This window comes from Schistocerca nitens, chromosome 4 (assembly GCF_023898315.1).
Source record: "Schistocerca nitens isolate TAMUIC-IGC-003100 chromosome 4, iqSchNite1.1, whole genome shotgun sequence".
NCBI classification, from domain to species: Eukaryota; Metazoa; Arthropoda; class Insecta; order Orthoptera; family Acrididae; genus Schistocerca; species Schistocerca nitens.
The window spans coordinates 288,825,943-288,851,025 of NC_064617.1; the positions used below are offsets into that span (position 1 = coordinate 288,825,943).

Sequence of the window (25,083 nt, forward strand, 5' to 3'; positions counted from 1 at the left end):
CTACTTTTCTGGTTTTATTGCTGTATAGGTACTCCGATGTATCGATATATTACAGTGATATGGTTCTTGTGTGTATTCGTTTCTGTGAGATTGTCATAATCTTTGACTTACTTGTAACCGTTTTGGCGCGAATGCGCACGGAGCAGTCTATGTTTCACTTTGCAGAAGTTAAGTTGTTATTTCGCTTTGTAAAAGAACAGTCAAGTCTTGTGTTTGGTTAAAGTGGAAATTAAATATATGAAGATTGATACAAAACTGTTTTCTTGATGATGTGACAATTAAGAAGAAGTACATGTGAATTTACAAGAAGTTTAATAAAAATGTGGATCGTGAACACCAAGTCAAAAATTACTTCTACCATACCATTGTTCTGATCTGGGATTGTTTGATCATTAAGAATTTCCTGAAAAACGCATTTGTTAGGTCTTCAAATATTGCTAAAATACAGATCTGGACCTTCTAGCAGTCAAAGTGGAATCACCCTAGAATCAACAAGATGAGCCATAACAACTTCGACGAAATCTACGTGGGAATCCATTCAAGGTAAGTGCCAAAATTAATGACTTTTTTACAGTGACTTAATTATTTCCATTCTGACGATACCATCCACAGTCAATAACTTTGTTGTTGCCCGATAAAGCGAACATATGCTGCGTGAGCAACATTATTAATCTGATTTCTAACCTAATTTGCAAGTGGTGGTATTGTTAGAAGCTACAACCTCCTGCCAAACAGTTATATTTAAATAAGAATGTGGTGTCTGTTCTTTCGGCCATGTCCAATTATAGACGTTGGCTGTCAGTGTAATTGATTCAGATCAATGGGGAAAGTAGTCTCTGCCGGACTGGGATTCGAATCCAGGTCTCATGCTTACTGCAGGTACCTTGACCACTAAGTCATTGAGACACAGAGGTCGTTGCAACTCCACGGACTACCCTAGGACACCTCCTGTCAAATTGTCAACTTATTCACGAACTACTGATGTAATGCTCCTTGCCCATTGTCCTCAGTACTCTTAGCATTTGGCCGATTGTCATAAGAGTTCGAGCACGGTGTGCACTGGCACTGAAGGGATCATTTGCCGTCATCGCCTTAATTGCATGTATTCATTTTCTTTTGCTTACGCCATAGTCCCACAGCGATCGCACGGTCGGCGTGGTTACAACGGATTTGGCAATGTTAGTGTTAGGGATGGCCGGATGCCCATCCTGCCGCCACCCCGTACCTCCCAGGACGGAACCAGTGGACCCCAACTGTCTGCGTCTAGTGTAAATCATGAAATAGTGCGGACGTCTGCGACGTGTGTAGCTGAGACGGAACGTGGGGGCCAGCCCGGTATTCACCTAGGGTGATGTGGAAAACCGCCTTAAAACCACTTCCAGGCTGGCCGGCACACCGGCCCTCATCGTTAGTCCGCCGGGCGGATTCGATTCGGGGCCGGTGCGCCTACCCGAGTCCAGGAAGCAGCGCGTTAGCGCGCTCGGCTACCCTGGTGGGTTCCTTGATTACGTATATATGGTATCTTAATTCATATTTGCTGCTGGATCAAAATTGTGTCTGTTCTTTTGGACATATACATGTAATAAACGCGATGACTGCCAACGATCTCTTCAGTGAGGACACACACCAGGCTCTAACTCTTACAGGAATCGGCGAAACATCGCGAATAATGAGGATAATGGACAAGGGGCACTACATTAGTAGTCTGTTGGTAAGTTGAAGATTTAGGTCTGACGAGAGGCGTGCTAGGGTTGTGCGTGCAGTTATTATGACTACAATGTCTGGGTGGCTTAGTGGTCAGAGCATCTCCCTAGTAAGCAGGACATCCGTGTTCGAATCCCGATCTGGCACAAATTTCAAACTTTCTCTACTGATTTCAATAAATGTCCATTCGCAGCCGGTGTCAATAATTCCTTTAAGTTTCTTTCAAACAGCTTCTAATAGAAATGGAAGAAGATTTACATATATTCCCCGCAGAAGCGACTGTTTGTTCTGTGCAGTATCCGACCCCCCCTGCCCCCCCCCCCCCCCTCCCACAGTAGTTACTAGTCTTTCGTTGCAGTACACTACTCAAAGCTCAGTGAATTTATGAAGCTTCAAGTTTCCTTCGTACTGATAAAGGACAGTTAAAAGAATGATCCAAGCACCATGGTGTGGGCAATGGTCCTTTTTTACAGAATCATAGCACGAACTGTGAGCATTGTAGATAACCCTGAACCAGGTTGACGAACGCTTCACGTATGAAGTGCATTTAGTTAAGTATAAATTGTGGGCATCTATTAGTCTACGTGGTCCTTCAGAATACTTTTCCAACATGTTGGACAAGAATTATTAGTTGCATATCACTGTTGTTTGTTGATAGTCCAAGGATGAAGCACACACATCACATCAGATCCAGGTGGCAGCAGAATATAGACGCACAACGGGACCGCCACACTAGATTTACAGTCATTACTAATGGCATGGGGTCGCTCTGCAAATAAGCTCCAAAGCTACCTGCAGATTGTCAGCAGGGACGAACAGAAAACGCTGGGAAAGCGGTCTGTGTGGCGCCACTGGGGGAAGGTGTGTTGCCATCTGTAACTCGGTTAAAGCCGCCCGGAGACCCTCTCATGGAACGCAACGTCCTATCCCGTGGCCTATACGTAGCCCTGGCGTTCAGTAGCCTCCTTAGATGGGGTGAAGCTAACACGGGAGGGGCCGTCCATGCATGACATTAAAAGGCAAGCCCTTAACTGGGTCCAATCTTGACTGGTCCGCACTGGCCCACCGCGGATTATCAAAAGCGGTGGGTGAGACATGGTCGGTCATGATCCCCCAGTACGTTGGAGGCCCTCTGGGGAACGTATCTCGGGTTTGAGTGCCGCACCGTCTCGTTGATGTCAAACTCCACAACATTAGAACCGGGCTAATATCCTACGTCTCCGGGCTGCGTTGAACGGTGAGGGTTGTCGTGTGTCAAGGAAGGACGTGAAACGCCCCCGTTCCGAGGTGAAAGCAAAGGGCGCGTGGCGCAGGGGAAGCTGCGTTACGACAGCCACACCATCTGTCTCTCCTGAATTGAGCCGCGGCGGCTGGGCTAGGGGGTGAGGGCAAGTCTGACGACGAGCCTTGGCTCCTGCTGTCTGGGCGCCGCCGCTCCTCACATCCTGGACAAGTCTCCCAATCCAAGGCGAAAGCAAAGGGCGCGTGGCGCAGGGGAAGCTGCGCGATAGCGACATAACATCTGTCCCTCCTGGGTCGAGCGGCGAACGTAGGGCGGGTGCGGCGTGTTGCTGGCCACAGCTGCTTTGCGCTGCGCTTGCCTGGCGCTGCTGCTCCCCAGAATGCAGGGGCGCGGCTCAATCTGTGTCTCTGCTGCCGGTGGCCTGGTTGGCCGTCCTGAGATCTTGTCCCAATTCGGCATGTGTGCCTCGGCGCGCCTCTGGTCTTCCGAGGCGCGTTCCGCTAAGCCTGGGAGGTAGTAACGTAGCCCAGGTTAGGTTAGATGGGCCCAGACCTCCGAACGACTGGGTGACCGGCCCGCCACCTGAGTAGGAGTGGGTCCTTGGCCGCAAGGTGGAAGCTCGGGCTAGTAGAGGGCCAAGGGCGAGACGTGCATCTGCTTCTCCGGAGTGCAGGGTGCACTTGCCGATGCGGCACGAGTGAAATCGGCTGTGACCAGGTACTGAAGGGGAACAATGCGCTGGATCGGCGTGTTGAACCCGGCAGCTCTGAGGGGGCCTTGGTCTAGGGGTGGGCGAACTGCAGTTAGTCCCTCCCCCATGCCAGAGGAACCGGTCTGGGGTAAGAGACGTGGCTCCCAATCTTTTTTCGCTTGTCAAATATATGAGGGCTACAGAAGAGACAAGCGATTCCGGTCCTCCCATAAGGGCTTCGATGCTAGTTGAGCCCTCGCCACAAGGTGGCCTGGATCAGGCAATGGAGGATAACATTATGAATAGGCATACAAAAATCCTTGATCAAAGCATTAAAAATGGAAAAATTAGTCAGGCCGCAGTCCAGGCCATAAAAAATGAGCTGGCGGCATGGGCAATTGACAAAGCCAAGCTAGAAGGTCGAACTGAGGAGTTGGAGAAGGAAAATGATAGGTTAAGAAAGCAACCTGTCAAAACATGGGCTGGCGTGGCTGCACAAACAGCACCAAAAGCCCAGTCAACGAAGGACACAATAGTCAAGGTCTCCAAATGGCCGGACACCGCGGTCTTTCTAATACCAATGCCCGGCCGAGACGTCAAGAAAGTACAGCAGATTTTCGCCACAACGGTAAACCTGGCCAGAGAAAAAATTAAAATAAATAGTGTTAAAGCAACCAAAAACGTTGTTATAGTTGATGTTGCCACAGAGGAAGATAAAAACAAACTATTAGCCATTCAAAAGCTGTGCAAGTCCGTCAAATGCGAACCATCCCGAAACCGTAACCCATTGGTTATCCTATACAATGTCCCCACGTCCTTAAAGGATGAAGACTTATGTGAAACCCTGTATCATCAAAATTTAGACGACATGGACACTAACACCTTCATGAAAGACTTCAAGTTAAGGTTCAGGACAGGACCCAGGGACCGAGATGTAGTCCATCAAGTCGCAGAGGTCTCGGGGGCCCTGTGGAAGAAACTAACAACTATGGGCAAGGTTTACATAGGTTTCGATGCTACAAACGTTAAAGATTACTTCGTGGTACCTCGTTGCTACAATTGCTGGGACATAGACCATGTACAAAATATTGCAGCAGGAAGCCGGCATCTCCAGGTGCGGAGCTGAAGACCATGTAAGGAAAGACTGTATAAAACCAAGCGTCTATATTCCACGCATCCGTAGGGGCAAAAAGACCTGCGGAGCCACTGGTAGAAATTACCGAACATATGAAATGGTGGAACAGCCTTTGATATCTCGAAAAGACTATAGCTGAAGCTGTCATTGTGACCAGGAGAGTCAAGAAAAAGAAGTCCCCGACTAAGAGGAGGAGGGATGCGGAGAGGGCATGCAAATTCAAAGACTTTTTAAAGTTGTATCAGAAGTGAGAGAGCGAAGAACAAACATGGTTGATGTATGCCTTCAGACTGAGCCAGTGGCTCAGGCTCCTCTGGTGTCTCCTTCTCCCTCAACCGGGGGCATAGTCAAACAGAGGAAGCGGAAAGACATGTGGGGCGACCAGTGGCAGTGGGCCAGCGAGTTGTAATTCAAGGCGGCGAAGTATTAGATAACCGCTCACGTGCCAGTACAATTAACAGCACTATACTCGCGCAAGAAGGACAACCACAACAAACAATGCACGATAGTACAGTTACCAGCACGATGCACCTATAGGCAGAGCAACAAATAAGAGCTAAGGGAGCAGACCCAAGAAGGGTGTACCCCAACTTAGAACATGCTATGCAGCTGTCGCGCATGGAGCAGCCGGCTGTCTTGACAACTTCACTCAGACACGTAGTTCGCGTAGGACATAAATATGGCAGAAAGGTCACCTTATCGACAATGGAGGCTGTGGACAGAATACAGCTAAAGTCGCTGACTCTCCCCACTGACTTCGGAGCCCTGCCTGACCTCGTTAAAAAGGTTTTCGAAAAAGAGATGAAAGATTTGACCTGGAGGAAATCTACATACAGTCTGTTTTAGCAACTGGGCGCATTGCGCTAGATTGGAAAAAGAACTGGCCTGATTGTAATGAACACACTTATTTTGCATAATGTCACCTGAAATAAACATTGGACAGATAAACACACACAACAGTCGTTTGGTCATGCAGGAGCTGCGAAGGGTAGCGGAGGAGTTGAGGCTGGATGTAATCTGCTTGCAGGAGCCATACTCCCAAGCTGGGCAAATTTCCTTTATGACTTCCACTTGGCAGGTAATTTACACTGAGAAAGAGCCAAAAGCAGCTCTAATTGTAGCTAATAAGGTCCTACGGATCAGTACCCTAACGCAACTATCTAACAGCCACTGCAACGTCGTGGAACTGCAGTCACCTGCGGGGCTCGTCTGCATCGTCAACATGTACTTCCAATACGGAAGTAGCTTCGAAGAGTTTTCGGATCATCTCACATGAGTCACCATGGCGTTGCGAGGGCGAAGGATTATCATATCCTCCGATATGGATGCTAAATCCTCCCTATGGCTCAGTGGCGCTAGAAATGCAAATGGAGAGAAGGCTGAAGAGCTAATTATGGCCTCCCAACTAGTTGTGGCAAATAGACCAGAGAATCCCCCCACCTATAGAGGTGGAGGCGGATTTTGAACAAACATAGATGTCATCTTTTCAACACCCAATGCCATTAGCAACATTAAGAACTGGAGAGTCTTAGATCAAGACACAAGTGAGCACAATCTGATTGTTTTCAGCCTAAGTGATGAGGAGTGCCGCTGGGACATGGAGTGGGAGATTCAATACTGGGAATGCCTAGCTCTGGAGTGTGATGTTCCTCCATTGCCTGAAGGTGACGTAGACGTGGATAGGTATGCTGAAGAACTGGTGGCGTCAATAGTTAGAGCGGTGTAAGCTGCTGTACTACCCAGGAGGAGAGCCGTTGCGGCCTCCCCATTACCATGGACTACCGACCTTGAATGTATGCGTCAGTCTGTAAGACAGGCGAGGAGGTACTCCCAGCAAAGAGTCATCTGGCACGAAAAACAGTTCTGGCTACAGCGATATCGAAAAGCCAAAGATGTCTTCCAGAAAGAACTAAAGGAGGTTAGGGTAAAAAGTTGGGAAAGATAGTGCTGCACCAACTACCCACTGACCCTTGGGGAGACCCCTATAAGCTGGTCAGGGAAAAAATAATATCTCTGTGGTTCTTTCGACCATCAGGGATGGCGGCCGAATGTCAGAGTCCTGACAGGAGACTGCTGAGGTCCTCCTTCGGACTCTGTTGCCAGATGATGAGGAAAATGAAATCCAAAATCAGATACGCAGGGAAGATCTTGATGAGTTCACCAACAACACCGTGGTGTACCTCTTCTTGGAGGTAGAAGTGGTGGCACATATCTCGTAAAAGAGGGAAAGCTCCAAGGCCCGACGGCATAGTACCGGAGGTTGTGCAATTCTTCGCCCCTCAGCTAATTGCACCTCTCACAGGGTTCTTCATCGAGTGCCTAAGGCTTAGTAAATTTCCGAAAATTTGGAAAAGGGCAAATGTAATTATAAAGAAAGGGAAAGACAAGGACCCTATGGAAGCCAAGTCCTACAGGCCAATATGTCTTCTGGATATCGTGGGGAGGCTGGAGAGACTATTGGCTGACAGACTGACGGCACACAGGATACTGAGCGGGATGAGCGACAGGCAGTTTGGCTTGTGGGTGGGGCAGCCAGCGTATGACGCAATTGCCCTGGCGGCCGAGGTTTGCAGCTCAGCTCTGCACAAGTATGTGGTGGGCATCATGGTAGGTATCAGTGGTGCCTTCGAAAACCTGTGGTGGCTCTCGCTCTTCTGCCGCTTGCGTGAGAAGGAGTGCCCAGTGCCCCTCTATGACTGTCTGAAGAAGGGGGGAGGAGCCATGGCAGGAGTCATGGAAGAGTGAGAAAACGGGGTGAAGGGCATTTCAACTGCTGCCTAATAGTAAGGAAAGACTACAGATGGGTTACTCCGAGCCAAGTAGGGGTCTGCTGCACTTCCTTACAAGGCATGGACCATATCAGACATATTTATGACGATTTGGGAAATGGGCTACACCAGCGTGTGACTGTGGCTCTCAAGACGGCACACCCGACCACGTCATTTATGAATGTCCAATATACGACGTGAGGACTGAACTGAGGCATCAACTACCGAATAGGGACACCTATTCCCTATTACGACGTGCTGATACCTATCAAATCCTAAACACACTGGCAAACGAGGTATCACGGAAGAACCTGAGGGAATTAATTAGGGAACATAATGGTCAATGCCCCCCCATGAACCATGGACCTTGCCGTTGGTGGGGAGACTTGCGTGCCTCAGCGATACAGATGGCCGTACCATAGGTGCAACCACAACGGAGGGGTATCTGTTGAGAGGCCAGACAAACATGTGGTTCCTGAAGAGGGGCAGCAGCCTTTTCAGTAGTTGCAGGGGCAACAGTCTGGATGATTGACTGATCTGGCCTTGTAACATTAACCAAAACGGCCTTGCTGTGCTGGTACTGCGAACGGCTGAAAGCAAGGGGAAACTACAGCCGTAATTTTTCCCGAGGACATACAGCTCTACTGTATGATTAAATGATGATGGCGTCCTCTTGGGTAAAATATTCCGGAGGTAAAATAGTCCCCCATTCGGATCTCCGGGCGGGGACTACTCAAGAGGACGTCGTTATCAGGAGAAAGAAAACCGGCGTTCTACGGATCGGAGCGTGGAATGTCAGATCACTTAATCGGGCAGGTAGGTTAGAAAATTTGAAAAGGGAAATGGATAGGTTAAAGTTAGATATAGTGGGAATTAGTGAAGTTCGGTGGCAGGAGGAACAAGACTTTTGGTCAGGTGATTACAGGGTTATAAATACAATATCAAATAGGGGTAATGCAGGACTAGGTTTAATAATGAATAAAAAAATAGGAGTGCGGGTTAGCTACTACAAACAGCATAGTGAACGCATTATTATGGCCAAGATAGACACAAAGCCCATGCCTACTACAGTAGTACAAGTTTATATGCCAACTAGCTCTGCAGATGATGAAGAAATAGATGAAATGTATGACGAGATAAAAGAAATTATTCAGGTAGTGAAGGGAGAAGAAAATTTAATAGTCATGGGTGACTGGAATTCGTCAGTAGGAAAAGGTAGAGAAGGAAACATAGTAGGTGAATATGGATTGGGGGGAAGGAATGAAAGAGGAAGCCGCCTTGTAGAATTTTGCACAGAGCATAACTTAATCATAGCTAACACTTGGTTCAAGAATCATGAAAGGAGGCTGTATACATGGAAGAAGCCTGGAGATACTGACAGGTTTCAGATAGATTATATAATGGTAAGACAGAGATTTAGGAACCAGGTTTTAAATTGTAAGACATTTCCTGGGGCAGATGTGGACTCTGACCACAATCTATTGGTTATGAACTGCAGATTGAAACTGAAGAAACTGCAAAAAGGTGGGAATTTAAGGAGATGGGACCTGGATAAACTGAAAGAACCAGAGGTTGTAGAGAGTTTCAGGGAGAGCATAAGGGAACAATTGACAGGAATAGGGGAAAGAAATACAGTAGAAGAGGAATGGGTAGCTCTGAGGGATGAAGTGGTGAAGGCAGCAGACGATCAAGTAGGTAAAAAGACGAGGGCTAATAGAAATCCTTGGGTAACAGAAAGAAATATTGAATTTAATTGATGAAAGGAGAAAATATAAAAGTGCAGTAAATGAGGCAGGCAAAAAGGAATACAAATGTCTCAAAAACGAGATCGACAGGAAGTGCAAAATGGCTAAGCAGGGATGGCTAGAGGACAAATGTAAGGATGTAGAGGCTTGTCTCACTAGGGGTAAGATAGATACTGCCTACAGGAAAATTAAAGAGACCTTTGGAGAGAAGAGAACCACTTGTATGAATATCAAGAGCTCAGATGGCAACCCAGTTCTAAGCAAAGAAGGGAAGGCAGAAAGGTGGAAGGAGTATATAGAGGGTTTATACAAGGGCGATGTACTTGAGGACAATATTATGGAAATGGAAGAGGATGTAGATGAAGACGAAATGGGAGATAAGATACTGCGTGAAGAGTTTGACAGAGCACTGAAAGACTTGAGTCGAAACAAGGCCCCGGGAGTAGACAACATTCCATTAGAACTACTGATGGCCTCGGGAGAACCAGTCATGACAAAACTCTACCATCTGGTGAGCACGATGTATGAGACAGGCGAAATACCCTCAGACTTCAAGAAGAATATAATAATTCCAATCCCAAAGAAAGCAGGTGTTGACAGATGTGAAAATTACCGAACTATCAGTTTAATAAGTCACAGCTGCAAAATACTAACGCGAATTCTTTACAGACGAATGGAAAAACTGGTAGAAGCCGACCTCGGGGAAGATCAGTTTGGATTCTGTAGAAATGCTGGAACACGTGAGGTAATACTGACCTTACGACTTATCTTGGAACAAAGATTAAGAAAAGGCAAACCTACGTTTCTAGCATTTGTAGACTTAGAGAAAGCTTTTGACAATGTTGACTGGAATACTCTCTTTCAAATTCTAAAGGTGGCAGGTTTAAAATACAGGGAGCGAAAGGCTATTTACAATTTGTACAGAAACCAGATGGCAGTTATAAGAGTCGAGGGGCATGAAAGGGAAGCGGTGGTTGGGAAAGGAGTGAGACAGGGTTGTAGCCTCTCCCCGATGTTATTCAATCTGTATATTGAGCAAGCAGTAAAGGAAACAAAAGAAAAATTCGGAGTAGGTATTAAAATTCATGGAGAAGAAATAAAAACTTTGAGGTTCGCCGATGACATTGTAATTCTGTCAGAGACAGCAAAGGACTTGGAAGAGCAGTTGAACGGAATGGACAGTGTCTTGAAAGGAGGATATAAGATGAACATCAACAAAAGCAAAACGAGGATAATGGAATGTAGTCAAATTAAGTCGGGTGATGCTGAGGGAATTAGATTAGGAAATGAGGAACTTAAAGTAGTAAAGGAATTTTGCTATTTAGGGAGTAAAATAACCGATGATGGTCGAAGTAGAGAGGATATAAAATGTAGACTGGCAATGGCAAGGAAAGCGTTTCTCAAGAAGAGAAATTTGTTAACATCGAGTATAGATTTAGGTGTCAGGAAGTCGTTTCTGAAAGTATTTGTATGGAGTGTAGCCATGTATGGAAGTGAGACATGGACGATAACTAGTTTGGATAAGAAGAGAATAGAAGCTTTCGAAATGTGGTGCTACAGAAGAATGCTGAAGATAAGGTGGGTAGATCACGTAACTAATGAGGAGGTATTGAATAGGATTGGGGAGAAGAGAAGTTTGTGGCACAACTTGACAAGAAGAAGGGATCGGTTGGTAGGACATGTTTTGAGGCATCAAGGGATCACAAATTTAGCATTGGAGGGCAGCGTGGAGGGTAAAAATCGTAGAGGGAGACCAAGAGATGAATACACTAAGCAGATTCAGAAGGATGTAGGTTGCAGTAGGTACTGGGAGATGAAGAAGCTTGCACAGGATAGAGTAGCATGGAGAGCTGCATCAAACCAGTCTCAGGACTGAAGACCACAACAACAACAATGGTCAATGAACAAAAACCGATAAAGGCTGAGGTGCACCTGCCCAGTACCAACGGGCGTGGAATGGCCGGTCGCCGTTAAGACCGAGATGCGCCGCGCTTCAGGATCAGGGAGGCAGGTGTATCAAAAATAAATCTACCCGTTACAGGACTTCCATTTTTAGATATTAGGTGTTAGAAGTATAAATTAGAATGTAGATATAAACTAACAACACTAACACGATTATGGACTGCAGCGACTCAAAGTAGTTTAGGCCAGGCCAGTGCCAGGGGCACGCCCTCTGGGATTATCTCGGTGGGCAGGCCACAAATAGTAGGTTTGTAGTACTACTGGCACACTTGTAACGCTGCAGAATAGACTAGTATTTGTAGAGTAGATGAACAGATTTGCAACCTTGTCCATAGCAATAGTGTTAGTCACCTTCTGAAGTATAAGCTGCATTTGTCATTGTAATAATTAAATGCCCACTAATTAGTTTAGGTGATGGGTTATTTGCATAGTTCTCATTGTACTGTATCAATAAAGTTAAAAAAACAAAATTATTCTAAAACAAGAGTGCCACTCCTCAGGTTTTCTCTGAAAGTTTGTTACCAATAAGCCCACCATGGGATGATGTAGCCCTTTTATCTTTGCCTTCGTTGGACGGAGATATACTGATGGCAGCGACCATGAATATCTTAGTAGCATTAACAGCTCAGCTACAAGCGACGGTAGTTAATGCCACATTACTGCCGGCCGCAAGTCTGAGGCCATGGCAACTAGGAAAATGGCCTAATAGCCGGCTGCATAGCAGGGCGAATGGTGTTCTCTTTGGGCAGCCACCGCAAGCAGGTCGTCACCAGCTACGCTGAGTCCACCATCATCTTCCCGTCATTCCCTCTGGACGATAATTCGAACCTACTGGAATCCAAATTTGTCACCTCGTCGTGCTGTACTACTGGGGAACTTCGTCAGCTTGACAACAGGTTCCTCTAGGAATCATTGTTACCTTGGCCTATGTTTGTGTAACACTCTCATCTTGCTCACATTATTATCAAGTGTCACTGACTGCATCCTGATATAGACGCTGAACTTGAAATTACAACTTCGTTTATGGGCTTTAAATTTTCGCATATGCGAGGTTCCAGCTATGTAGTTGTATTAATATTTGATAGTTAGTAAATACCGTAACTGTAAAAGAAGGAATTCATTGTTGTAAATTACATCAGCAGCGAAAGACGCTACTCTAGATTTGACTGGTGCAAAGTTATGTTTCATGATGAGAGCCTTGGCATTAGAAATGGACGTTTTCGAGTGCTGCTTCTATTGAGGGAACAACGACTAAGGAGAGTACCAAGCAGTAGGACCAGATATGGGCATCATAAAGCGAGGAGCCATAGCTTATAATGACCGGCAACCTATGGCGTTTCTTTTCCGGCACACCAACAGCGCAGCTTGCTTCCAGGTCATCACTCAAGGCGTCCTGTTGTCACTAGGAATATGAGCTCCTCCAGAAGAATATTCCCACGCAGAGATTTGCTATATTACCGAATAAGTCCCTCAGGTCTCCTGGACAGCCCTACAATAACACCTGTCCACCACACTGAGCATGTTTAGTTGAGTCTGTATTTTTGGTATGTCTGTCTGGTGTGCATACAGATCCATACAGTGTGTCAGAAGCATGATTGATGTCCAATAAAGTTACCACCAGGCTGGCAACTGTTGAGAATTCTAAAACCCATCTCACACGGAGTAAAGTTCACCATAATTAGGCAAGGTGGCGCACTAGACTGTCAGCTGTCAGGGAATGCTGAAAGTTAGGTTGCATGATGAAGCTTTGACACTGAAACAGAGCTTGTTGTCACATTTCATAGTTTTTTCAGTAAATTGCTGTACAGTGTAATATATTCTTTATTCCTTGTTACTTGAAGCTGTGAGAAAGAGGACAGGCGCTCCAAGGCGCGGAAGCAGAGACGATGCTGAGGGCAGACGGAACTAGGAGAGATACTACTACGTGAAGTAAACCGTAAGGGGAGAGCCTTGCGAAAATGCAGACGCCCCCAGACGCAATCAAATGGCGCTAGTTACTCTTCAAGGAATTAACATGTAACTTCATATGTCGTCTAGACGCTGTGGTAGGTTGCCATCGTACTGCTTTGTAACCAACAGGCACGTACTAGCGGATAAAGCCAGCATGATACCAGCCCTGAGAACAGTAACTTCAGTATGCTCACAAGGTTTAGAAAGAGAACGAAAACACGAAAAAACTGTTGACCTAGCAGTCCCTACTCCGGGGAGCCCGAGAGTCGGGGCTAAATGACGTATAACAATAATGTTGCAAGCCTCATTTGGCAGAGCATTACGTTTAGCGTTCAGCTGAACAATGTCGATACCAAATATGAACTTATTTAGTGCAACTGCATTAACATCCCCGCCTTAGGAGCTGTAGAGGGGACCTAACTAAACCATGATTGGAAGGCGACTGCAAGAGACCTGCGGGATTGGCTGGGTGGCTTCAAGTGGGAAAAACAGTGCCCCCATGCGACTCTTTAGAACCCCTAGATCCGTGTCCGTCAACTCCAGCCTCGGTCCAGCTCCGCGTAAGTCTGCTCTCTCACTTGGAGTGCCTCAGTGAAGAGTGTCACATTCAGTATGTTTTGTTTCGCAACTAAGTTGTTGCCTTAAGATGCTGCTAGTGTTTGCTATTGTGGTTAGCATCCACTCCTGGGAGTTCTGCACTGGCTTCTGTTGTAACAGTGTTATTCATGCTTTTTCTAACCCTAGAACTAGCCTCCAGTGTATTAGTTAGTCCTGTCTGGGATAAACAACTATTTCAAAACCCTGTTTGTACAAGTCTCCACAACGAGTTCCCTACCAAGTCTCACCACCTGCATTTCTAGTTAATGCATGTACCAGTGTTGGCTCAGATAGAAGAAAACAATCAAATGTCTTCACTGTGAATTCTGCCTTCTGCTCTGTACCGCTCGGAAGGGTAGATTGACCAGTAACACCTTTTCTCCCTTTCCCACCTATGTCAGGTCACAACAGGAGAATTATAGAGAGAGTGTTTTTACGCTGCAGAAATAAATCAGGGGGTACCAAGCAGGAGAGAAGGGATCAAGCGGTGTTTATTTATTGATTTGGTTTCGTGTGCGCCACGTTTCCCTGCATACTTTCCACTGTGCAACCTGGGCTGTATGAATGAGAAATTATGTGAAGGAGCACAAAACTTAAGTCAGAGGTTGTAGCATTGTTTGAGTAGAGTGGTTCTGTGGTAGGATAGTACCAACCCCTAAACGCTAACGAGTTTGGCAAAGAAAGTGTGCAAGTCATGTGAGAGAGGTCGCGATGGCACAAGTATTGGCTTTGTCAGGTTGGCGAACTATTGCCTCGACCACCTTTTGAACGAGCAACGGTTAGGCGATGTGGCCGCAGGTCCACTTGTTCCTGGGTAGCGGCGCTGGGCTGACGTGGAAGACGCAGCTTTCGACTTATGGTAATATGGACATACGTATTAAAATGTTTCAAATCTGTTCGTTACTAAAGTCCAGATGTTGAAATCAGGTGTCAGTCTACCACGAAGCCCCCATAAGGGAGTTTATTTTGGTAATTTAGTCAAATTTCAGTAAGAACTTTGCATTTGTGCCTTCGTCAGGCACGCACCATGGGCCTTAAGCTCACGGTTGTATTATTGCTCTGTGCGTAACAGAAGTTAACTCATTTAGTGTTTTTTAATGTGATGTTTCTTTCAAAGTAATATTTTGGGGGATTTTTTTCATTTTTGCTGCGTTTTCTTTGTGTACTTGGTTTCCCGCCACGTGGTTGGTTAGAGTAACCATCACATTGGTAAAGAGCAGTTTCGGTCTGAAAATGTACAGCAGACGAGTGAATAACTACACGATAGTGTGTGAGTGTAAGATAGGGAAGGAATAATCTTGTGTTCCGGTATTTTTGCATTTCTGTTGGCTACCGCAACTTGGCCACGTGTGTGGAATAGTACCAAAGTGATAGATAGTAAATGTTTCTCGTGCCCCCCATAACTTTTTGATTTACTTAAACTTTTGTATCTAGGAAAAGTTCAGATTTTAATGCCCATGGATGGGATAAAGACTTGCAAAGTTTTGCCGCCATATGATAGTAAATGTTCTACCTTCTTGCCCCCCCCCCACCAACTGCTCAGTGACGTGGTGTTGTTTCGGAACGGAGGGTTAATTCAAAATTGGCAGTCATAGCCAGGGACCACTTGCTCCGCCCCCCCCCTCCCCTATGAAAACTGAAATATTTAGGTAGACACTTTTCCGTTCTGACCGAGTTCGCTTGTAGTGTCTTCGCTGATCTCGTTCTACGCGACCTGTAGTGATTAAACATCAAAAATTCAAATGGCTCTGAGCACTAAGGGGCGTAACATCTGAGGTCATCAGTCCCCTAGAACTTAGAACTACTTAAACCTAACTAACCTAAGGACATCACACACACCCATGCCCGAGTCAGGATTCGAACCTGCGACCGTAGCGGTCGCGCGGTTCAAGACTGAAGCGCCTAGAACCGCTCGGCCACACAGGCCGGCTATTAAACATCATATCAATAGAACGCATGGGTTTAAGTATGAAGCAAGGTTGCGCTCCCCTCTCCCTTACAGTAATTACCTGGCGAAATTTGATGTATATTCCAACAGATACACGGCTAGTTATTAAAATTCCACAGCTATTAAATAAGTATCAATTAATCTATAGCCTCGACTGATTATTTCCTCCCTTCATCATAAAGAATAGGTGAAAGTCAGTCACAACTTTAGTCGCATGCTGGGCCGACAAATGAAAGTAAATAAATGCTCTATCCTGTCTATTAAGCCGTTCGTAGGTGCCTTCTGTAGTGGTTCTAAAAATATTGCGTTATCCGTTGCCTTCAAATTTTCACCTGTTGGTTAAACCCACCCACTAGAAATTATTAATCCCCCGCCGGAACTCGGATGGGACAGTAATATCGTGGACCACATGAATTTGTTAAACCAGTACTACAGAGGGTAACTTGTATGAGTTGTAGGACATGATAAGCGACGCTAATCTTCCTACCGGGTCGAATTTTACCAGTAGCACCAGTAGTAAGGTTGCCTTGCACTTGATGTACTTTTCAGTAAGGCAGGTTATTTTTAACGTTATTTTCCGCTAGGTTAAGCCTGTATTATGGCGTTAAGTATTATTTTCTTACTTTTTCAAGTCAGAAACGGTATATAGTTTCCTAGTTAAACATCATGTATGTCATGTGAAGTTATCGCAACAGATATTTTTCCATTGTGAAGATGGTCCATGATCAAAACCAGTAGTAAATAAATGTACAGGGTATTCATAAATGAATATCGCGGTTTTAACGCTTTATAATATTTATTATACACTACTGGCGATTAAAATTGCTACACCACGAAGACGTGCTACAGAGGCGAAATTTAACCGACAGGAAGAAGATGCTGTGATGTGCAAATGATTAGCTTTTCAGAGCATTCATACAAGGTTGGCGCCGGTGGCGACACCTACAACGTGCTGACATGAGGAAGTTTCCAACCGATTTCTCATACACAAACAGCAGTTGACCGGCGTTGCCTGATGAAACGTTGTTGTGGTGCCTCGTGTAAGAAGGAGAAAAGCGTACCATCACGTTTCCGACTTTGATAAAGGTCGGATTGTAGCCTGTCGCGATTGCGGTTTATCGTATCGCGACATTGCTGCTCGCGTTGGTCGAGATCCAATGACTGTTAGCAGAATATGAAAGCGGTGGGTTCAGGAGTGTAATACAGAACGCCGTGCTGGATCCCAACGGCCTCGTATCACTAGCAGTCGAGATGGCAGGCATCTTATCCGCTTGGCTGTAACGGATCGTGCAGCCACGTCCCGACCCCTGAGTCAACAGATGGGGACGTTTGCAAGACAACAACCATCTGCACGAACAGTTCGACGACGTCTGCAGCAGCATAGACTATCAGCTCGGAGACCATGGCTGCGGTTACCCTTGACGCTGCATCACAGACAGGAGCGCCTGCGATGGTGTACTCAACGACGAACCTGGATGCACGAATGGCAGAACGTCATTTTTTCGGTTGAGTCCAGGTTCTCTTTACAGCATCATGATGGTCGCATCCGTGTTTGGCGACTTCGCGGTGAACGCACATTGGAAGCGTGTATTCGTCACCGCCATACTGGCGTATCACCCGGCGTGGTGGTATGGGGTGCCATTAGTTACACGTCTCGGTCACCTCTTGTTCGCATTGACGGCACTATGAACAATGGACGTTACATTTCAGATGTGTCACGACCCGTGGCTCTACCCTTCATTCGATCCCTGCGACACCCTACATTTCAGCAGGATAATGGACGACCGCATGTTGCAGGTCCTGTACGGGCCTTTCTTGATACAGAAAATGTTCGACTGCTGTCCTGGCCAGCACATTCTCCACATCTCTCACCAATTGAAAACGTCTGGTCAATGGTGGCCGAGCAACTGGCTCGTCACAATACGCCAGTGACTCGCTTGATGAACTGTAGTATCGTGTTGAAGCTGTATGGTTTAGGTTCTTGGTAAAACTGGTTGAGTTGCTCTTTCATTTGACATATCATTTATAACTGTAAGTTTCATATAATAAATATTATAAAGCGTTAATACCCCGACATTCGTTTATAAACACCCTGTATAGTAAGCCAGCACAGTGTATATCTTGGATCTCACCAAGCATGTCGATGCTATTGACAGTTGCCTAAAATTTTTTAAATCTGTTTATAAGGTCACTTACTAATTGAATCTCAACTGCTTCCTTGATAAAAATATCAAGTCGGCCTTTTTGCTTAACGCGGGTACCATAGGAAACAGGATTGGTCTTGTTCTACGGAAATTCGGATTGAAGTGTTTTTTTCGACTACAATCTAAGTTTAGTAACCTTTTAGGGTTGTTACGATATTGTAGTATCTGTATTGTTAAGAAGAAAGATTCAATGTTCTTTCGGGCATGCATGCATGTGAAATGTATTCATGTATTCGCAGCTGCGAATACGAACAGCCATCAACTATATAGGAAAAAAAAAAAAAGATGCCGGACCGGGAGTTGAAACCCGATTTCCCGCTTTTTGCGAGCGGTCGCCTTAAGGGGCTCCGGAAAGGCTCAAAATCATGAAAAGTTCAATTTTTACTTTTTTGCGTTTTCTGAATCTCCAGACTATTACCTTTTAATAGATATATAATTTATTCAATTCCGAAGACTACAACTATTTTTAATTTTTTTTTTGAAATGTGTTCTACATGGGCGTGACCCACTGTGGCGCTGTTAAACTGCTGTCAAATGGTGTTATTATTAACGTCCTTGTTCATCTGGTACATTTTAGTGATGTGTTGTGGCTAACCTGTGATGGTTCAATATATATTGCTGGTGTGATTGTCGATTGTTTCATGTTTATTTACTCTGTCGTTGTCTCGAAAATATTCGTAATTAATTCTGTTTCTTGAGTCTCTGTTTTGTTGAAGTATAATAATGAGTAAAAGTAAAGTTATTAGAAAGCCTCTGAAGGCTTTTAAGAAAAGGAGAAATGTTGGAAAGCCAAAGGTATGTGTTATTACTGTAAACAATAAAGACGATGAAAATCCCCAACATAGCTTGTGTCCCAAAGAAGAAGACAGTTGGTGTAAATATATCAAAGGATTGCTAACTGGTGAAGTGTACACTCATAAGCATAGTCTGCCTCATGCAATAATGGAGGTGATAAAACCTATTTTCAGAGACTTAGCAGCACCTGAACTGTTGAAAAAGTGCATTCACGGAAAAACTCAAAACCCCAATGAAAGTGTAAATAGTGTTATATGGTCGAGAATCCCCAAGACTGTATTTGTTGGAATAGAAACACTTCACTTTGGTGTGTATGATGCTGTTGCGACTTTCAATGATGGCAACATTGTAAGGTGCAAGGTATTTAGAAATATGGGAATGAAGATAGGTTCTAACATGGTACGAGCGATGCTTGCTTTAGACAAGGAACGCCTTCGAGCTGCAGACAGGGCTGTAAAGAGTCTAGAAAAACAAGCAAGAGTAAACAGGAGGAGGAACAAGAGGGAGCTGGAGGAGGAGTTTGCAGAGGATGAAGATAATCCATCCTATGGACCTGGAATGCACTAAAAAGTTAATCCAATCTTTGTCGCTCGATTCCCAAAACTTTTATTTTCTCATACTAATTGCATGTTTTCTAAGGATCTTCCAAACATATTTGTTTCAAACTTTCAGTAAATGTTACACAGTACCTTCTGCATAATTTAACACAGCCTTTTTCCAAAAAACTGTATATTTTTGAATATATAAATAAAAAAATTGCAAAAAAATGTTGTGAATTTTCATTACAATTGAAAAAAAATCATCTTTAATAACTGAACTAAAATTTTGTAAAATCCCTGTGTTAAGTTGTAGCCCATATTCCAATAAATAATCTGTAAAAAGTTCAACTTCCTACCTCAAATACTTTGTGAGGAAGGGTGTAATTTATAAGCGTTATTTTAACATTGCAAGTATAGGGCGTTCCGGAGCCCCTTAACCGCTTTGGCTATCCATGCGCGGCTCGCGGCCAGACCCAAACTTCCATATGTCGTCGCTCCTGCGTCGCAACCCGTACTCGTATACGTCATGTAACACGCGTACATGGGAGAACGTTTTCTGTGTAAGTCGCTGCCCAGTATGACGTAAAGCAGGAAATCCAGGCTCGAGTCGCGGTTCGGCACTATTTTTCACTGTCGTCATTCCCCCATACAGCTGATGGTTGTTCATATTCGCACCCTCGAATACATTTCGTGTACTCTTAGGGTTGGTTTGTTTAAGGCTGGTAACACGTGAAGATGTGGCACCTCACACGTCACTCAGACCACCAGGACGGTGGAGAACTGGTGTATAGCGCTCAAGCGTTACACACGCTTAAAACAGCGGAGCAAATCTGATATTGCAGAACTTGGTCTCCAGCTGTTGATATAATGTCATTATGGAACTTGCAGAGATGAAAATAACAGATGACCTTATAAACAGAGTCGGAGGTTTTGGCTTGAATTTTGCTTGGAATGCTGTGCTCTCTGGTGGAACGACAAACGGAGAGAGAATACTCACTCGTTGGTAGTTAATATTAACTATCGACGATATCTGGTGTTGATCATCTTTCGTTTGTAGTGGCGTTAAATGTTTACGATGTGTGTGTGTGTGTGTGTGTGTGTGTGTGTGTGTGTGTGTGTGTGTGTGTGTGCGTGTGTGTGTTGTTTTTCATCATATGCCATATTATGATTCTCGGTCGGCGTAGGCCGGCCCATCTAGGGTTTAAATTTCCGGAGAGCTCTCTCTCGATGAATTTGTGCCTTGAAAATGACTAGATGTTCACCTGTCGAAAGATGAATGGTCGTCACAGACAGAAAGCGTCTGCATTCCCGATGTATCCGGCCGACGATAGATGTCGGACGAGCGTACAGACGTCGGACGATAATTGGTGAAGCTCAGATCAGTTTGTTTCCTTCGGCCAAATCGACCGAAATTCTCACACACCAAATATGGAGTGTGAGAAACCGATAAGTTTAGTCCAAGAAACTGGTAGTTTGTGGCATCCTACGTATGAAAATATCACAATCGAAATATCGTTCGGAATAAGTGGACTAAAATCACAGGCCAATTGGAAACCACAAGTAGGAAAAATATTTACTGGAAATTTCAGCGTAAATTATAAATTTCAAAACATAATTTGTTCGTGTCAGACCGGTGGCGTATCTTATGCTCATAGTTCCTGTAGTGGATCTTTTTCGCGTTTTGGTAGGTTAACATTAAGCTGTCTACAAATTATTATTAGTGCTTACTGGCGTTTTTATGTCAGTAGGTTGGTGATCCTGTTACGTGAAGCGGTTTTCAAATGTAGTGTACGGTATGCATTTCCACTCTTCAGTGCTTTAGGTGTCCAGAGTGACTTATGCTAAACTTTACGCTTGTCTTTCACACGTATAGTTAATGACAGTCACTGAAGGCTAACTGACGTACTCCTGCAGAAATTTAAATAAATACAGCGAAACAGCGTGCCGCGGTAGCCGAACGGTTCTAGGCGCTTCAGTCCGGAACCGCGCGACTGCTACGGTCGCAGGTTCGAATCCTGCCTCGGGTATGGATGTGTGTGATGTCCTTAGGTTAGTTAGGTTTAACTAGTTCTAAGTTCTAGGGGACTGATGAACTCATATGTTAAGTCCCATGGTGCTCAGAGCCATTTGAACCATTTGAACAGCGAAACAGTGTTTTTAATCTTGCTTTTCAAACTGACCACGAGTTCCCTCGAGTGTGTAACAGAAAGTTCATCCCGTAATCTTATATATTAGTAAAAATTGTCTGCTAACTCCGGTAACTGATAACAGAATGTACAGTATTTCTTTTAAGAGCAAAAGCCGCAATGCAGCACTCGCCTCCTAGCAGAGAGGTTAAAATCTAACCTACTTCATACATAGAATAGATTCTAACCTATATTAACCTAACCTAACCACGCTGATACCGCCAAAAATTGATGAAAGAGACCGGTCACAATGTGACCACGCTGTCGGCCGTTGTTATATGACGACCTCTGACGACGGCGTTTGAAGACTGTTTTCGGCGCCACTGTGAATGTAGCCTAAGTTGTTTGAATATTTCTTATGGCTGGAGAAACTCGAGTTTTGCATGTTGTTGTTGTTGTGGTCTTCAGTCGTGAGACTGGTTTGATGCAGCTCTCCATGCTACTCTATCCTGTGCAAGCTTCTTCATCTCCCAGTACCTACTGCAACCTACATCCTTCTGAATCTGCTTAGTGTATTCATCTCTTGGTCTCCCTCTACGGTTTTTACCCTCCACGCTGCCCTCCAATGCTAAATTTGTGATCCCTTGATGACTCAAAACATGTCCTACCAACCGATCCCTTCTTCTAGTCAAGTTGTGCCACAAACTTCTCTTCTCCCCAATCCTATTCAATACCTCCTCATTAGTTACGTGATCTACCCACCTTATCTTCAGCATTCTTCTGTAGCACCACATTTCGAAAGCTTCTATTCTCTTCTTGTCCAAACTGGTTATCCTCCATGTTTCACTTCCATACATGGCTACACTCCATACAAATACTTTCAGAAATGACTTCCTGACACTTAAATCTATACTCGATGTTAACAAATTTCTCTTCTTCAGAAACGATTTCCTTGCCATTGCCAGTCTACATTTTATATCCTCTCTACTTCGACCATCATCAGTTATTTTACTCCCTAAATAGCAAAACTCCTTTACTACTTTAAGTGTCTCATTTCCTAATCTAATCCCCTCAGCGTCACCCGATTTAATTTGACTACATTCCATTATCCTCGTTTTGCTTTTGTTGATGTTCATCTTATATCCTCCTTTCAAGACACTGTCCATTCCGTTCAACTGCTCTTCCAAGTCCTTTGCTGTCTCTGACAGAATTACAATGTCATCGGCGAACCTCAAAGTTTTTACTTCTTCTCCATGAATTTTAATACCTACTCCGAATTTTTCTTTTGTTTCCTTTACTGCTTGCTCAATATACAGATTGAATAACATCGGGGAGAGGCTACAACCCTGTCTCACTCCTTTCCCAACCACTGCTTCCCTTTCATGCCCCTCGACTCTTATAACTGCCATCTGGTTTCTGTACAAATTGTAAATAGCCTTTCGCTCCCTGTATTTTAAACCTGCCACCTTCAGAATTTGAAAGAGAGTATTCCAGTTAACGTTGTCAAAAACTTTCTCTAAGTCTACAAATGCTAGTGCGGTATATAAGGACATATGACACTCACCTTGATGGCATCGCCGGGAAAGAAGATCAAATTATTGCGCTGCAGGAAAAGGCGGACGAGTTGCGGCATCGGGGCCGTAGATCCGGCTGGCAGAGCCCTCAGCAAGTTGCCCTCGAGGTGCAGCTGGCGGAGTTTGCGCAGCGGGCGGAAGGTGGCGTCGTACACGGCGTCGATGCCGCACTCGGACACGTCCAGCACCTCCAGGCTGCTGGCGCCCACCAGCGGCTCTCCCGGGTGGACGGTGAGCATGTTTCTCCGCAGCGACAGGTAGTGCAGTCGCCGGTTCCGCACGAAAACGAAGGGCGGCACCGACGACAGGCGGTTGCGCTCCAGGCTCACCGACCACAAGTCCGGCAGCTGGTCGAAGGCGTTGGTCGTAATGGACGCCAGGCCCACCCCGTTCATGTGCATAACCTGCAGGCGTTAATACAAAGTGTGGAATTATTCCGCAGATCTCTCTGCCCTACTAAATAATTTTGTTTGAAACTTCCTGCCGGGCGGCCACTGTGGCCGAGCGGTTCTACGCGCTTCAGTTTCCAACCGCGCGCCTGCTACGGTCGCAATTTCGAATCCTGCCTCGGGAATGGCTGTGTGTGATGTCCTTAGGTTAGTTAGGTTTAAGTAGTCCTAAGTTCTAGGGGACTGATGACCTCAGATGTTAAGTCCCATAGTGCTCAGAGCCATTTTAACCATTTTGTGTGTGTGTGTGTGTGTGTGTGTGTTCCGCATCTTCTGGGCTGATTTCAACCAAACTTGGTACATATTAAAAAACTAAACACCCGCCTCGATTGCGAAAAAAGCACGTAGTGTTAACTCAGGTTTCGGCGTAGATAACTACACCTTCTTCAGAACAATAAAACCCACAATTGCCTAAGAAGACCTTGTGGGTTTTATTGTTGTTCTGAAGAGGGTGTAGTTATCTACGCCGAAAAAAATGGCTCTGAGCACTATGGGACTCAACATCTTAGGTCATCAGTCCCCTAGAACGTAGAACTACTTAAACCTAACTAACCTAAGGACATCACACACACCCATGCCCGAGGCAGGATTCGAACCTGCGACCGTAGCAGTCCCGCGGTTCCGGACTGCAGCGCCAGAACCGCTAGACCACCGCGGACGGCATCTACGCCGAAACCTGGGTTAACACTAGGTGCTTTTTTCGGAATCGAGGCGGGTTTTTAGTTTTTTAATATGTTAACCAACGATTGCTGACGCGCTGCGATGTTGAAGGTTCTTAAGAACTTGGCACATATATACCTTACCGTTAGGCAACAAGCGTTGTGGTGGTAAGAACCACGTACCTGTCATAATTCAGGAGATGTGACGTCATAAAAAATGAGATGTGTGAAGAAACAGCTGCATAATGCATGAAGCTGAAATTTATTACTTATGTGCCTACTAAATGTATTGGCAGTAAATTTTGCAGATAGTATCCACAGATGCCGCTAAATGCACCTGAAAATTATATTGTGGTACCACACATTGTTCAGGAGCTATGACGTCATAAACACTGATGCGTGAAAAAATGCCACATCAAGCATTTTATTCTTTACCATTAATATAGCCCTGCAGTCGAGTCAACCTAAGAAGTCCTTGACAGCTGACAGCTCTTTCGACAGCTGTCAACTGCGAAGCACAAACGCTGTAGGCGAAAAAAACAGAAGTCTATAATACTGTGGAGAGGCGTTGCCATAGGAACATTTGCTAAATCACGTTGTTGACATTGGGAGCAACTATGTTCAACGTACAAAAACTGCTCCGGATATTGTATTTACACATCTTAATACGTATTTCTTTGTACGACTGTTTCATGATTTCAAAGGTGTTTCACTTATACACGGAAATGATTTTTTTAGATATTACACTACAAACATAGTTCATCTTTTTCGTTTGTAATAAAACTGGCAAAATGAATACCCTAGCAATTGTGGATTTGTCAGCTAGTAATGTATATTCTCTAACACACTGTTTGACTATCTCTTCCCAATAGTCAGAATGAGAGACTGGCTCATACCAATGTGGATTTCTTCAAGGGAAATCTTCACTCTAAGACAGATTTCAGAACAAACGGCTGAACTCATTATTGGCATGCATCATGTCTTCATTGGCCAC

The 25,083-nt window shown here is 44.9% G+C and overlaps 1 protein-coding gene across 2 annotated transcripts in view; it reads right to left on the reverse strand.

Moving 5' to 3' along the window:
* The window catches only part of LOC126251694 (carboxypeptidase N subunit 2-like), a 139,325-nt gene that overhangs the window by 15,051 nt on the left and 99,191 nt on the right, over positions 1-25,083 (reverse strand). For both annotated transcript variants that reach the window (XM_049952281.1, XM_049952282.1), the window contains exon 3: positions 22,972-23,385. In XM_049952281.1, coding sequence (XP_049808238.1) covers positions 22,972-23,385 — 414 coding nt within the window. The remainder of the gene's footprint in view (positions 1-22,971; positions 23,386-25,083) is intronic.